Source organism: Oryzias latipes, chromosome 18, assembly GCF_053564925.1.
Source record: "Oryzias latipes strain Hd-rR chromosome 18, Olatipes_Hd-rR_3.1".
NCBI classification, from domain to species: Eukaryota; Metazoa; Chordata; class Actinopteri; order Beloniformes; family Adrianichthyidae; genus Oryzias; species Oryzias latipes.
The window spans coordinates 9,775,160-9,790,206 of NC_136254.1; the positions used below are offsets into that span (position 1 = coordinate 9,775,160).

At 37.4% G+C, this 15,047-nt stretch overlaps 1 protein-coding gene and 2 long non-coding RNA genes across 5 annotated transcripts; 2 read left to right on the forward strand and 1 right to left on the reverse strand.

Annotated features, from left to right (window-relative positions):
- The first annotated feature begins 8,838 nt into the window (after positions 1 to 8,838).
- On the forward strand, positions 8,839 to 13,744 carry LOC144987384 (G2/M phase-specific E3 ubiquitin-protein ligase-like). Of its 3 annotated transcripts, none has more exons than XM_078936754.1 (8): positions 8,839 to 9,090; positions 9,498 to 9,654; positions 9,773 to 9,888; positions 9,983 to 10,051; positions 12,006 to 12,184; positions 12,424 to 12,596; positions 12,829 to 13,043; positions 13,127 to 13,744. In XM_078936754.1, exons 4-8 carry the CDS (start codon positions 10,039 to 10,041, stop codon positions 13,345 to 13,347), a joined length of 801 nt encoding a protein of 266 aa, XP_078792880.1. In that variant the 5' UTR covers positions 8,839 to 9,090; positions 9,498 to 9,654; positions 9,773 to 9,888; positions 9,983 to 10,038; the 3' UTR covers positions 13,348 to 13,744. The 3 variants fall into 3 exon arrangements, with proteins under 3 accessions (XP_078792880.1, XP_078792881.1, XP_078792879.1); XM_078936755.1 differs by lacking the exon at positions 8,839 to 9,090 and adding an exon at positions 9,118 to 9,367; XM_078936753.1 differs by lacking the exons at positions 8,839 to 9,090; positions 9,498 to 9,654; positions 9,773 to 9,888; positions 9,983 to 10,051 and adding an exon at positions 11,714 to 11,878.
- On the forward strand, positions 10,892 to 11,696 carry LOC144987387 (uncharacterized). Its single transcript, XR_013651268.1, has 3 exons — positions 10,892 to 11,049; positions 11,129 to 11,218; positions 11,569 to 11,696. It is a non-coding gene; the product is annotated as an uncharacterized LOC144987387 (long non-coding RNA).
- On the reverse strand, positions 11,951 to 14,767 carry LOC144987389 (uncharacterized). The gene is made up of 4 exons (XR_013651270.1): positions 14,413 to 14,767; positions 13,781 to 13,999; positions 13,432 to 13,657; positions 11,951 to 12,137 (listed from the first exon to the last, which is right to left on the reverse strand). It is a non-coding gene; the product is annotated as an uncharacterized LOC144987389 (long non-coding RNA).
- Positions 14,768 to 15,047: the final 280 nt, after the last annotated feature.

Sequence of the window (15,047 nt, forward strand, 5' to 3'; positions counted from 1 at the left end):
AGTTTCTTCTGGTTCAGAGGAGAGAAACCCTCCAAACTGCTGAGAACACAAGATGCTGATTTCCTCTCAAATGGACAAATCAGAGTCTCACAGGGAGGAGTCTACAGATGCAGAGGAGGAAGAGGAGAACCAGTTTATCACACAGAGTTCAGTGATCCAGTCACCATTGGTGAGTTTAAAAAGAATTTACTGGAGCACAAAATATGAAAAAATAAACTCTTTAAAGATTGATATGTTGAACAATATCTATAAAACTGTTTTGGTTCTAAAGCTCTTCACTCTTATTTTTTAAGCACAACGTTTTCTTTACTTTTAACTACAAAAGCCACTGAAAAAAATATGTCTTCTAAAAAGGCCAAAATGAGCCCTGCTGTAAATGTAAACACATAAAACTAACAAAAGGATGTTGGTGTGACACTGTGTGCTTGATTTGAAAACGGCTGTAAAATTATTTAGAAATCAACAACAATTGTTCTCATCCTTAACGATTAAACTAATGTTTCATTTCTTATGGTTTTGATTGACATATTTTAAAATACACAGCAGGGAGGGGCACTGGTAACCATAGCAACTTAATGACAAGAACAATTCTTGATGAAAAACCAACATAACTGTGGAATAGACAGAATTGAATAAAACTGAGTCCATTTCAGCTAAAGAGCATTGCTGTGTTTCTGTTGCAGTTCCTGCAAAAATCAAAGTGTTGCACGCTGACAGAGTTGGTCCATCATCTGTAAAAGTGAAACATTGACAATAAATGATCTCTGTTGAAGAGAAGCTGCTGATCATTTCTTCTAATAGTGTAGTTTGTCATAGAGCAGCAGAAGTCACAGCAGAGCAGCAGAGAGGTCAAAACAATCACGAAGAAAGTGAAAAATCTCCTTCTTCATTTCTGTCTGACAGCAGAGTTATCAGAGTTCTGTCAACCTGTGGAGCTTCTTCTATCAGAACCAAAGGTGTCACATGAAAGAGTTTGGTCAGAAACACAACCAAGTCACTAAAAACAACACTATTTCTCCACCAGAGCCTGTCCTGAGAGTGTCTCCATGGTGGTTGAGTCCTGGAGCCTCAGTGACTCTGAGCTGTGAGGTTGAACATGTGTCTGCAGGATGGAGCTTCTACTGGTATAAAGCTGTTCCTGATCTATCACACAAGTCTGGCTCTTACAGCTATGAGCTGCTGCCTGCTAGCTCCAATGGGACTGCAGACAACTCCTACATCATTCATGGACAGACACACACAGCAGGATATGTGTGCAGAGCTGGAAGAGGAGAGCCACACTTCTACACTCTTTACAGTCAGCCTCACTTTGTCTGGTCTGGAGGTCAGACTTCTGATTGTTGATTCATTTCTGTCAACACTGAATGATTTCTCTTCACATTTCTAATGCTGTCAGATTCTGCTCTTTAGTTTGCTTGTTTCCACTTATTGCTAACAGTCAAATGTCATTCAAAATGTTGTAAACAAATGTTTCTTTTTCATTTGCATAGAGCCATTCTAACTCCAACCCATTGAATGAAAATCCATTGAAACACATTTGTTTTTGTGTCTCTTTGCTCTCCAAATCAAGCTAAAGTGTGCTGATCTTCATCCTGTTTGTTTTCAGATCTTCATCCATCAGCGTCTCTCTCAGTGAGTCCTGACAGAGTCCAACACTTCACCTCTGACTCTGTCTCACTGAGCTGTGAGGGAAACTCTGCTGAGTGGAGAGTCAGCAGGTTTCTGCTTCCTGACTTCCTGTCATTCTGTTCTGACTGTGGAACAATGAATGGATCAACATGTCATGTTCAGAAGATCCAGTCCAGTAATGCAGTGTACTGGTGTGAGTCTGGATCAGCATTCAGCAACGCAGTCAACATCACTGGACACTGTGAGTGGAAACATGTTTGGATTCCTATTTTTAGCTTGACTTTCATCATTGGATTGATTTGAAACACATGCAGAAGTTGAAGATGGATTTAGATGATCAACTGGATGTCAAAGCAGAATGAAGCAGACGTCAAACATGTTGGGATCATATGTGATGAAGATGAATGTTGATGTTTCCAGATGATGATGAGCTTCTCCTGCTGAGTCCTGTCCATCCTGTGACTGAGGGACATTCTGTTACTCTTGGCTGCAAGTTGAGGACAGAAAATATTCTTTCTAAAGTGTTTTTCTATCAAAATGACACAATCATCCAAAGTGAGAGCAGAGTGGAGATGATCATCCCTGCAGTGTCAAAGTCTCATGAAGGCTTCTACAAGTGTCAATCCTCAGGAAAAGAATCACCACAGAGCTGGTTGGCAGTAACATGTCAGGAAATCTCTATTGATTCATTGGAAATCCTTTAGGTGATAATATTTCCATATATTTGAATCAAACATGTTTTTTTACAGCTGCATCCAGACCTGACAGCTCCTCATTTCCTGTCTTGGTTGTTGCTCTAACTTCTGTAGTTTTGGTCATTTTTCTATTCATGATGTGGTTTCTCTACAAAAGATCAAGAGGTGAGAAATATTATTGATTATTAGATAATATTCATAATAATCTCATGTTAATCAATAACAGATTTTTTTCTTTTCCAGATTCAGACATCATCAGGTTTGTGCAGCTCTGTGTTTTTATGTTTAAAGTGTGACAGATGATTTTCTTGGAGATGATGTTTTCAATCATTCTAATCTTTCTATTTCTTTCTTCCAGCAGCTCTCAGGACAACAACCAGAGCTCTGCTGCAGACCACAGAGAAGCTCAGCACAGAAATGACTCCATGCTCCTCCATGGTTAGTCTAAACTTTGACTGATCTGGATTTATTCTAGAAGTTTGACTTTAGAACAAATGAACTGAACAGAACAGTTTCATCTCTTGATGTCTGATCTGGAAACTGATGGAAACATTTTGTTCCTGTTGGTTTAGAAGAGGTTGATTCTGTCTTTGTGAAATTCCTTTTTAAGGTGGTTCGTCTCTGTTTGAATCACACAAAGGTCCTGAGGAGATTCAAACTGATCCAGAAGATGAAAACAAAGGTAAAATGAAAGAATCAGTCAAGATTAAGAACATTTATCTGTTCATTTACATCTAAATTATTATTCTGTGGTTCAAAAATGACACATTTTCTCTATCAGACATATAAAAAAAACAAATTAAAGAAAACATATTTTTATTGTAGACTTTTAGATAAAAGCAGAAATGATCCAAATATAAAAATATGAATAATTGATGTTTCAGGTGAATCCAGGAAGGTTACATATTCTTCAATCAAGCTTAAAACCGTCACTAAGAAAAGTGAGAAAATCAAAGCATTTATTCAACATTTAACTAAAGAAAAAGCTTCAAGATAGATTTATGAACCAGTTGAGTCAAATCCAATGTTTTCTGACAGAAAAGAGACAGAAAGCAGCAGAGGAGACAGTTTACTCTGATGTGAAGACAGGAGCGTCTGCAGGTAAGATCTGCCACTACATGGAAACATTTTCTCCATCCATGCAGCTGCCTTTCCAAATGACTGTCAGGCTGTCAGCTTCTGTCATGTTGGATGTTGTTTGCTTTTAGATGGCAGTCAGCTGTATGCACAGATCATGAAGAAAAACAAAGGTAAGTCAAATCTTCATCTTTGTAACTTCACTGACTGAAAACTGCTGGAAAGGAAACTGCAGGATTCATTCAAGTCAATGTTTTCAAGTCATTCACTTGTTACAATGTGAAATGAACACAACTGTCTTTATTGTTTTCCAGTTTCTACTTAATATTTGATTTGATTTTCTGACAGGAAAATGGTCTCATTCAGCTGATGAGATGCTTTACTCTGAAGTTCAATGAGGACAAACACTTGGTAAGTTTCCATCTGATTCTCTAGAGATCAAATCTGATAGAAATGATAGAAACTTGAATTTGTTGATGTAGGTTCTGCATCAAGACCATGCTCCACCCTCAGCTGCTGAGTAACTCTGCATTTTGGCTTTTCTTGTAGATCCACAGAGCCAGCAGCATCCATCAATGTGATGAACAAACGTCTCACCTGTAGGTGGCGCTGCTAGGACAGCTGCACGTTTGCAGGGCTCCAAATGTTTGCCTCTCTTTTGGTCTCATTTTAGTATTTTTCTTCAGTTTTTTTTATTTCATATGTGATCTTAACAACTTTCCTGCAGCTGCCTAACATATAATCCTAAAGGAACTCAGGGATGAATTGAATTTTGCTGAGATTTTCTCTGGATTGTTAGTTTTTCCAACATCAACCAAGTCTGCAGCTGCAGTCCAGGATCAGCTGATGTCTCTGGTTCACACAGTCTGCTCTATCAAGGCTGATCATGAACAACATGGAGCTTCAGACTTTTCTGTCCTTTAAGATCCTGGACGTCCAGATCCAGGTCAGTCTAGACTTTCAGACAGAATCTTACTTCCACCAGAACCATCAGGAAACAACTGGACTTGTTCTGTTGTTGAACTGAACGCTGCAGAAGGAATGTGAGTCCTTATATGGTCAGACTTTGAGACTATTCTTCTCCATAATTACTTTTTTAACCTTCTGATATACTTTTAAACTTTTTTTAAGTCCTTATAATGTAGAATATGTTAAAGTTTACTAACCAAACAGATTCAGCTTAAAGTCCCACTCTGATCATCTTTTGATCTATTCTAAAAGCGTTCCCAGTGGTCTTTGAATTGTGATTTCACCGTTTTTAGCCAAAATCAATAAACTTATGTGGTTTTCTCAGTTGTGGGCAGGAATTTTGGCATGGAGTAAGCCTGCCCCCTTTTCCCATCATTCTCTGCTTACACTCTCTCCAGCTAGCTTACAGCCCCTCAAACTAACTTTAGCGGTGCAACAACAATGGCGAGCAATACTGGAACTATCCAGTTGTACAGTTTTGATCCAGATTCCAGCTCAGACGAGGAAAACAAAGACGTTCATGGATCTAGTCGTCTACAAGTGATGCATCAGAATGGAGCAGAGAAGGGAGCTAGTGGCCCACAGATTGTAGCACCTACATCACACCTACAAGGTTCTTCTAGAGGCATTTTTTCATCTGCTCCTCATTCACAAAGATTTCATTGAAAAATGCAGTTTTAAACTTATTTTTCTTTATAAATATCCTCCATTGTTAGAGAAATGCTGTAAGAACCTGTTAAAAACACCAAAAACATAGTTTTCATTAGAGTGGGTCTTTAAAATGCTAACAGATGATAAAAAAGAACATTAATAACAGACGACTTCAAAGAAAATTGTAGTTTTTCTCTCTTGTCGCTCTGCGCTTTAGAAAGATGCTCGTTTTTTTTTTTTTTGGGGGGGGGGTTAAGATTTTTTATTACATTTAAAAACTATATATATATATATATATATATATATATATATATATATATATATATATATATATATATATATATATATATATATATATATACTTTTCATGTTATAATTGTGTGATGATAAAAATATAAATATATATACTGTATATATTAACTGGTTTCTTTGGACTTTTTTATATCAATAAAAACTTTTGTCACACGTGCATTTATGATTGTGTTCATCATTTCTGTTCTTGTGATTCTAGGATTTCTATTTGTAACATTATTCAGTTTTCACTGTGAGCCGATGAGAGATCCTTGAAGAATAAAACATCAACAAGCTGCATCATTTCCTGAACTGCATGACATGTTCATTCTTGATGAACAGAGACACAGAACAACAGAATGAATCAACCTCAGATGTTTTGTCAACAGAACTTTTCATTTTTATGGAGGATTTCAACAAACCTGCCAAAACCTCTGAGATAATTCCCCTCTGAGAACTTGATTCATTCTCTGACCTTAGTGGCTCAGGTGGGTGAGCAGGGTGTCCACTGATCCAAGGCTCAGTAGTTCAACCCCCACTCCCCCCTGCTAACTGTTGTTGTGTCCTTGGGCAAGACACCTCACCTTCCCTGCCTCCAGTGTGGCTCCACTGGTGTATGAATGTCCTGGTGATGGTCTGAGGGGTATGGAGTTAATTCTGTCTCAATAATGCCATAAATGCATATAAACTGATTTACAGATTTATTGATGCAGACATGTAACATAAATTCAAATATCCACATGAGGTGTTTTCACGAATGCACACAAACTGTTTCACAAACATAATTTTGAAGAACACTTTTCAGGTATGAATCATATGAATGACAGAATGTGCATTTACGAATCGCCTCTCATTTGTGAATCTCTGTATTTGTAAGAAATGCGTGTGGTGAATATTGAGACTCTATTAACTGGCCAGGTCTTGCCAGCACAGAGGTGCTAATGCATGCTTTTATTTCCAGCAGACTAGATTATTGTAATGCTCTGCTCTCTGTTCTTCCCAGAACAAGAATATCAAACCTCCAACTGCTGCAAAATTCAGCAAAACGCGTGTTGAGGACCAGGGGGCGGGAACACATTACACCCATTTTAAAATCGCTGCATTGGCTCCCTGTGTGCTTCAGGATTGATTTTAAAGTTCTTTTATCGGTTTACAAATGTTTTTATGGTCTTGGGCCTTCATATTTATCTGATAGGATTTTAAAGTATGAGCCCTCGCGGACACTGAGGTCCTCTGAGACCGGCCTTTTGGTTATTCCAGAAGTTACAACAAAAACATACGGCGAGGCCTCATTCAGTTTTTACGGACCTCGCCTGTGGAACAGCCTCCCATAGAGCCTCAGGGCCGCAGAGACTGTTCATGTTTTTACAGGAAGGCTTAAGACCTACCTTTTTAATTTAGCTTTTAGTTGAATTTTAGGATTTTTTTTTAAATATTTTAATTATTTATTTATTTTTCTTTTAACTAGTTTTATATGTGTATGTAAATACATTTATTTATTTATTCATTCTATTAATTTTTAAGTCGCTCTTACTATTTCATATGCCTATTAAGGTTTATGTATTTATTTGTTTTTTGTCCATGTTTTATATATATTTTAATTTTATTCCTTTTACATTTTTTTACAGTGTTTTCCTCTGAGGGATCCTCCACATCAGTGACTGACCCTTCTCAGTGAACGGGGTCGCTGCAATGGGATGTCCCGGGTCTGACTCTTTTGATTGGATCTGGGGGTTCCGTGGTAGTGTTCTCTGTGAACTTGGGTGGGGGGTCACTGATGTGGACATGTCCCCAAAATATCGTTTCCCCACTTCAGGAGGAAGCCAGGTCTCTAGATTCCATCATTTTATTACTTTTTTATTATCATGGTGTGCGTATGTGTGTCTGTGTGTGTGTGTGTGGGGGGGGGGGGGGGGGTCGGCACTGTTTGTCTTGTCATCTTGTTTTTAAATTTTGTTGTATTTTATGCACGGCACTTTGAGTGACCTGTGTTGTTGTAAAAGTGCTTTATAAATAAAGGTTGATTTGATTTGAAATGTCCTCAATGGCTAATGTATCTGTCAATGTATTAATTCAACCAATGAGTTATATCACTAGAGGAGACACGCCCGTTTTAGAAGCCTGGCCGACGGTGGCGGAGCGTGACGCCATCTTGGTGAGGTCGACGACGCCCACATGGCAATGATTTCTATTCCTTTTAGAGGTGTCTAAGTAGCTTTTATATACTATATATATTTTTACAGTTATATATATATTTATACATATATGTAAATACATTATATTTATATATATAATATATATATAGATACATCATTTGTTGTTGTTAAAGAAGAGAAACAGTCAGCCTTAAAAGCTCAAACTTTAATGAAAATGCATTGTTGCAGGGTTCTTACAAATAAAAAAATTATTACAAAGAATTTTTAAAAATAATTTCTAAACATTTAGAAGTTCTAGACCTCTTTGACATGTAATTTAAATTATTTAGAAAAACCCAACAATAAGTCAATAATATACAAATAATAATAAATCAATAGTGAATCAATACAAACAATAAATAATAACAATAAATAAATAATAAGTCAATAAATAATAATAAAAACAAGTCTATTAATAATAATAATAATAATAATAATAATAATAATAATAATAATAATAATAATAATAATAATAATAATAATAATAATAATCATAGTAATAATAATATTAAATCAATAGTAAGTCAATGCAAACAATAAATAATTACAATACATAAATAATAAGTAAATAAACAATAAAAAATAAGTCTATTAATAATAATAATAATAATAATAAAATTTTCAAAAGAAGTACAAAAGTAAACAATAGATTTATCCTAAAAAAACAACAACAACAAATAAAAACAATAGATTTATACTGATTCATGTGAGTGATCAATTTGTGTAACACAGATGTTATGGTGTCGGGTTTCAAGCAAACAGTCTGGCCTCTTATCAAAATGTGTTTCCACAAAATGTTCTGAACATAGCCAGACTGTATTACTAGTTGGTAACCACAGTGATCCATCTGGATTAGCTCTTTTTATTGCTAAAATCCACTTTTTCCTTAGGTCTGAATCCTTTGGAAACCTGCAAGAAAAGTTCAGTCACTGAGTCAGAAATGTATAAATCTATATTACTATAATAGCCTAGTATGCTGTATACAGGTTTAGCAAAATAAAATGTACATTTATGTCGACAGCAAATTATCCGTACATCATGCAGCATGTTGATAACAGCCCTGCAGCATCATGCATGTCAACATGTGTACGATTAATGAAGCCCCTGCAGCATAAAAAGAAAAAAATGATAGCACTTACCTTTGAAATGATATACCTTCCTCCTTCATGGACTCATTTCTCTGATTTTGGCAGTTGAAACCCAAACAATGAACTGGTATTATGCAAAAAATATAATCACATGCATTCACTGCAGCAGTAAGTTGACCTCACCAAGATGGCGGTGCTCTCCTCCCATGAGGAATCACGTGATGTCTCCTCTAGTGATATACCTCATTGAATTCAACAGCCAATCATACGGTGGCCGACAGAGCTCACACTACATACAAAATAGACAACGCAACGACATTACCCGAAGCACAACGGCATTACCCGAAGCACAACGAAATTAACCACAGCGCGACGGCATTAGCCGCAGCATATCAATATTAACCTCCTCAGCACAACGGAAATGACGACTATTTTTCTTCCTACTGGCGGGAAAACATAAAGTCAGTTTCAACCTATTCGGTGCTCCTGAGAGAGGTACGTGATTTTTTCTACTACTAACTATGAGGATCATAATGGTGTTTTCGTTTTCTTACTAGATAACCTAATTTCTTACAAATATACGTTTGTTTAAAATATAAATTTACCCAGCTCTCCACATAGTGACCTCTGCATCTAACTGTTTTTGTCTAGCACCGGGTTAGGTAAAGTTACGTTTGGTAGGTTAGGTAGCTAGCTCATTAGCTCGCCCCGCTCAGTCAGCTTGGTGAGGACACTTTAGCCTCTTCTAATCAAAAGTTGCAGTTGACAAGTGGTATGTCTTGCTTATCTTTAAGTAAGCAAAGAGAGGCGCTGTAGCTGTGTTATTCAGACTTTTTTTATTTAACAGTCTCGTTCCAAGTATTACACCCTGACCGTGGCCGTGAATTGCAATCTCTCATCAGCTTCCTAAAGGCGCCAGAGGAGGGTCTCGCCCGGGGAGTAATTCAGGGTAGAACCGCCACTGGTCCCAAGGAAGAACATTCTGTAGTTCATGTGGGAAAAATATCAGCTTCCTATACAGTGTTGATACAACTCAACAAGCCACAACAACAAGTGAAGGTAATGCTCTAAACTTTGGTCCTCTTTTTTTTTTTAGCCTTAGGCTTTCCTTTCAAAGTTGTTTTAAATATTTATTTTTAGATGTGTGAGCATGTATTTATCTGAACTCTCCTTATAGCCGAAAGCAGTGGGACAGATGCTTTAGCTACGTTCCAGAATTTCCGATCCATCAAGGACATGGAAAGGCGATCTTGTTTCAAAAAGAAAAAAAACTTAAAACAAAAATATGTTAAGGTAATTTCTCTCTTCCAATGTAGGCTAGTTATTAATTATACATGTATTTGTGTCAATTTTAATTTTTATATACCTACTTTATGTTTTCCTGTAGATGTTAATTGGATTAATGACAAGGAAGGACAGCATTCTGAAACCAGTCCGAGGATCATGTCTACCCCTGGTAGTAGAGCCAGAATCCAATGCTAAACAACTCCAGAAAGCGGCAGAACAAAAAATGAGAAACTTTAACCAAAATTTAAATGGTGGTCCTTACACTCTGCTGTACCCCGATGGTACAGAGGTAAAAAATATACCTGGGACCCAAACATCCTTCTCGCTACAACTGTATAAGGAGGCAATAGGGAAGGCTTATCAAAGGATTACACTTTATCTTTGTACAGTTGAAGACTTTGTCGCTCAAAGTAAGTAATTTTGATATTATTCAAAAGCAAGTAGAGCTATCTTAAAGTAATGTGACAGGGCTCCAGACTAACTTTTTTCACTAGGAGCACAGTGGCCCCCAACTGAAAATTTTAGGGGCACAACCAGAAAATTTAGGGGCGCATACCGTAAATCAACATGCTAACCAAATCTACTAATTTCCACTGTATTACGAATAAATACTTTAATAATAGATGCAGAAATTACAATGTGCTGTTTCAAATTCAGTGTCACATTTTAATCTGCACTTTTGAAAATGCAACAAGATCATTTTATTGATCATTGACGTGCCCCTTCTACGTTTGATGTATTAAAAATACGAAGGGTGGGGGAGGCAAATTTACTGGTAGCACATGTGCGACTGGATGTAAAATTTAGTCGCACACTCTCAAATTTTGGTCACAAAATACGACCAATTGGTCGCAGTCTGGAGCCCTGTGTGAATTTCCTGACATGAGCATGCATGTTTTTACAGCAGAGGAACATGTCACTTCTGACTCGAGTGACTCAGAGGGGATCGCTATCAGTGGAGTTACAGCACAGTCAAATGCAACGTACACATTACCAAGTGTAATGGATACCATTTCCTTCTTTCCTATTTGTCTGTCTGTTTTATCATGTGCATATGAATGTATATGCATACAAGCTTCCACTCACAGTCCAGTTTTTTATATAGGTGGCTTTTGACACAGAAGTTCCAGGAACATCGAGAGATGCAATGACAGCCACATGCTACAGGTGCTTTGTTCATACAATTTCAGATTATTTCATTTTAATATTTCATTGTAAAGATATGGTAATTTATGTTCATTTTCAGCACATACACAGAACTCTATGCACCAGTTGTAATAGAGGATGAGGAGTCAGGCAGTGATGCAGAAAGCCTTAGCATTTCAAAAGATACAGAGTAAGAAAGCTATTCTGTTTTCTTTTCTTTTTTTATAATTGGTTGAATGCTTGAACTTTTCATATTCCAGGATTTTTTCCTCCATTGAAAAACATGGGGAATCTTTGGTGTAGAAACTTGTTGGTTTGATACCCTGCGCTCGCATTCTTTACAAAAAATCTTTTTATTGTGCTGTTTTCACTTAAATTATGGTCAACTTTCATATTTTCTTCATTTTATTATTTTTGGCTAATTATACTCTTTAAGTTTCTTTTTAATTCAGCAATGTGGCATTCAAACCTTAAGCTCCTTTTTATTTATTAATGTGTCTTGTTGCTTGCCGCATTGCATAAATTGTCTGTGTCTTGTAGAATGGAACAACCATCAGCAGCCAACATAATTGCAAATCTGGCATCCCAGATTGATCACTGTGCCATCAGCAGATTCAACATCGTCGTTCGGACATTTGGGATGGAGCTGTCAGAGGGTTTAAGCGTGGAACCTTTTCTAAAAAGAAGGATCTTTATGTAAAGTTCTCTGATGATGAAGGGAGGTTGGAAGAAGGTATCGATATGGGTGGCCCAAAAAGAGAATTTCTCTCCCTACTCATGAGAAGGCTAAACCAGAGACCCATTTTTGATGGACCTCCAGAAAGCAGATATCTTGTCTACAATTCAACAGGTACTGTTAAGATAATCCATATTTAAAAAAAAAAAAAAAGATTTTTTTTAAGAACTTTGCCAAACAACACTGCAATGTGTATGTATTTATTGAAGATTAATGAACAATTCTGAATTTCTATGAGCAGCTTCAAGAGACAATGAGTACAGGTTGGCAGGGCAGATGATTGCTGTGTCTATCGTGCATGGTGGACCTGGACCAAATTTTCTCTCAAAGGATCTGGTCAGCTACATGTCAGGGCAGTCCAGCTTCAACTCATCTGTAGAAGACATCAAAGATGAAGTTATAGGGACAGTGCTGCAAGAGGTACAAGGGTCACTGATGTTGGTAAAGGCAGATCTGAGGAAGCCCTTAAAGGTCGATATGTAGGGTTTAATGGCAGACGAAGTGCGCATGATCAGAAATTAACGCACGACGAGGAAGCCTGACGTTCGTGTCAGATGGTTGCTTCCGCGAAGTGTGTTAATTTCTGATCATGCACACTTCGTCTGAAATTAACTTGCATAACATTTTAAACAGTTGAAATGAGAGTTGTCATTTTTCAGATACTGAATGCATCCTCGCTGGAAAGCCTGCAAGACCTAATGCTTAGGCACAGCACAATGCTGCAGACGGCAGGGTGCTTTAAAAGCGTAGCATCACTACAGGAAAAGCACTCAGTTGTGAGGGAGTACCTCAGGTGGTACATAATTGAACGGAACCACAGTGCAATTGAAAGGTAGCTTGGTTTTTTACTTTCCTATTTGTAAGGGAACATCTATCAAAAAGTGTTAGTTTCTATCCATATGTGAAGTCATTCTATTCAGTTTTATGTGTGTTTATAACTGGGAAAGGCAAATGACAATTATTATTTGTTACACATTAGACAGAAAAAATTTGAATGCTCACTCATTACCTTATCAGATAATCCTACATTTAACCTTTTCATGTGACCTGTTTTTGTATTCCAGATTCAAAGATGGTCTTAATTGCTTGGACTTTTTAACAGCACTGCAGCAGTACCCTGCGGTTATGGCCCCTCTTCTCTGCCATGTGGATAAACGGCTATCTGCTTTGGATATTGAAAACCTGTTCAAACCAGACCTCAGTGAAGCTGGAAGCAACAAGAGGAACCAGGAGGAAAGAACAATCAGCTTCTGGGCAGACTACCTTCTGGATTGTGAAGGTTAGTTTTCTCTCGAAATGTACAAATCTTATTTGTACAAATTTGGAAGCAAAATTTACGTCATGAATTCTTTTTACTTTTAGAAAGTGACAGTGTTATAACGCTGGAAGACATCTTCATGTTTGCTACAGGAGTGTCTGGCATCCCTCCTGCTGGCCTGGAACCTCTGCCAAAACTTCAATTCCTTGAAAGCTCAAAGTTTCCCATGGCAAACACATGTGCCAACATTTTAAAGCTCCCTCTCCTGGAAAACTACAACACGTTTAAAGAAAATATGACTTTTGGGATCAGGAACTCTCCCTGATTTGGATGTATTTAATCATAAACCATCAACCATTTCGAAAGATTTAAAAATTCAAAATATTGTTTTATATATTGTTATACGTACCTTAGTTAGGCAATGTTACAAATTAGCCATGTTCTTAAGTCTTAAGTAGTTCTCAATGGCAGCTTCCCAGTTGAGAGGAGTTGGCAATCCACTTTGTCTCTGCAGCTGACATAGGCGAGCTTCCAGATCCTCATCAGCATCCAGACTAGTTGCAGGTGGCATCTGGCTGCTGAACCGTCTCACAGCCTCTGCGGATGTTGGAAAGCCACAGTTCCTTCCGTTGAACCTTAGAGGAAAATTTCAAGTACAGACAACCTTTTGCTGTAATCACACCATATATTTTTTGTTCAAATAAATAATTACTTCAAATAAATCAGTTGACTTTGTCATAGTGATATTCAACACTTACCTGTGAGGCACATGGTACATTGCCTCTGGTTTGCCAGATGGGCACTGGGACTGACGAACAGGGCGAATGGTATGGGTGTTCCAGAACTGCTTATATTCGTCCAGTTCTTTCTGCAGGACATCCAGGAAGCAGAATCTGACTAAACAGGTGTGCAGATTGCTGCCATTGAAGAGATGTCGCTCCCTCAAGTCACCAAAGAGATCCATCCAGAACTGACTCCTAGTTAAGAGTACACATCTTTTTAACATCACAATAGCCTTTTAAAACGGTGTCCCATTTAAAGAGGTGCTGCAGAAAGTGTTTAAATCTTGTGCCCTACTTAAAAAAAATCTAATGGTTGTGTAATGGGACAATTGTGTTTATATCCAGTCTTCCACAGAGGCACAGTGTATTTAATTTAACATATCATTAAGCAAAAATGAATCATATTCAAAAAAATGTTTTTAAGAATCCTAAATTTCCTTGATTTAGGTCCAACTGTCTATAAAATTATGTTCCAACAATGAAGGAGAAGTGGCATTAAGAGAAAAAGATGGTCAATATGTTTTTAAACCTCAAAAAAGTTAAAAGAAAATACAAGATGTCGGCTCAAGTAAAGACAACATAAGTAATTGAGGATAGGGAAGTAGAACCTTTGCTTTCGGAAATAGGACCACCAGCTTTCAATGCGTTGGTTGGATGTAGACGTTCCATACATGTGGCTTTTGGCTCCTGCAAATTCATCTCCATGCTCAGATCTCAGGCAACAGTGAAGGGCTGCCATCAGACCATTTTCCGTGATCCCTTCAGTTCATCTGTAATTGCTGCCTGTACAATTGAAAGTGGAGTGTAGTTAATCTTCCTGGTCAGGCCAGCATCTTGTAATCTTCTCTTTAGGCTGCTAAGACTCAATGAAATGCTGTGCTTGGTGGCTAGAAAGTCCACTATTACTTCATAACTGTGGCCCTCAGTGAAATACTTGGCAATAAGTTCTTCCACCATTGTAGTGTCAGGGTCTGAGGAGAAGAATTGAGAACACTGAGAAAACAACATCTACTGGATTTATGTTAGTGTTTTTAAATTACCACCTAAGGTGAATAAAAAGTGTACAAAATAGTTTACAATCTATGTGGAAGTTCTTACTTGACCGTGTTATTAGACATAAACAAATAAAGTTAATAAGTTAGCTCTAGCACCATGCAAGAACTATTGACTCTGTCATTTGGTGATATAATAACTCAATTAAATTTCCATTCTACCTATGTAGTAAATACATATATGGTAAGCT

Bases quoted from the DNA above. Each gene is read 5' to 3' on its own strand.
- LOC144987384 (XM_078936753.1), top strand. From the start codon at position 11,770: ATGGGTGGCCCAAAAAGAGAATTTCTCTCCCTACTCATGAGAAGGCTA. The intron at 12,185-12,423 runs GTACAAGGGTCA...GTCATTTTTCAG, and splicing joins TAGGGACAGTGCTGCAAGAG to ATACTGAATGCATCCTCGCT. The intron at 12,597-12,828 runs GTAGCTTGGTTT...TTTGTATTCCAG, and splicing joins AACCACAGTGCAATTGAAAG to ATTCAAAGATGGTCTTAATT.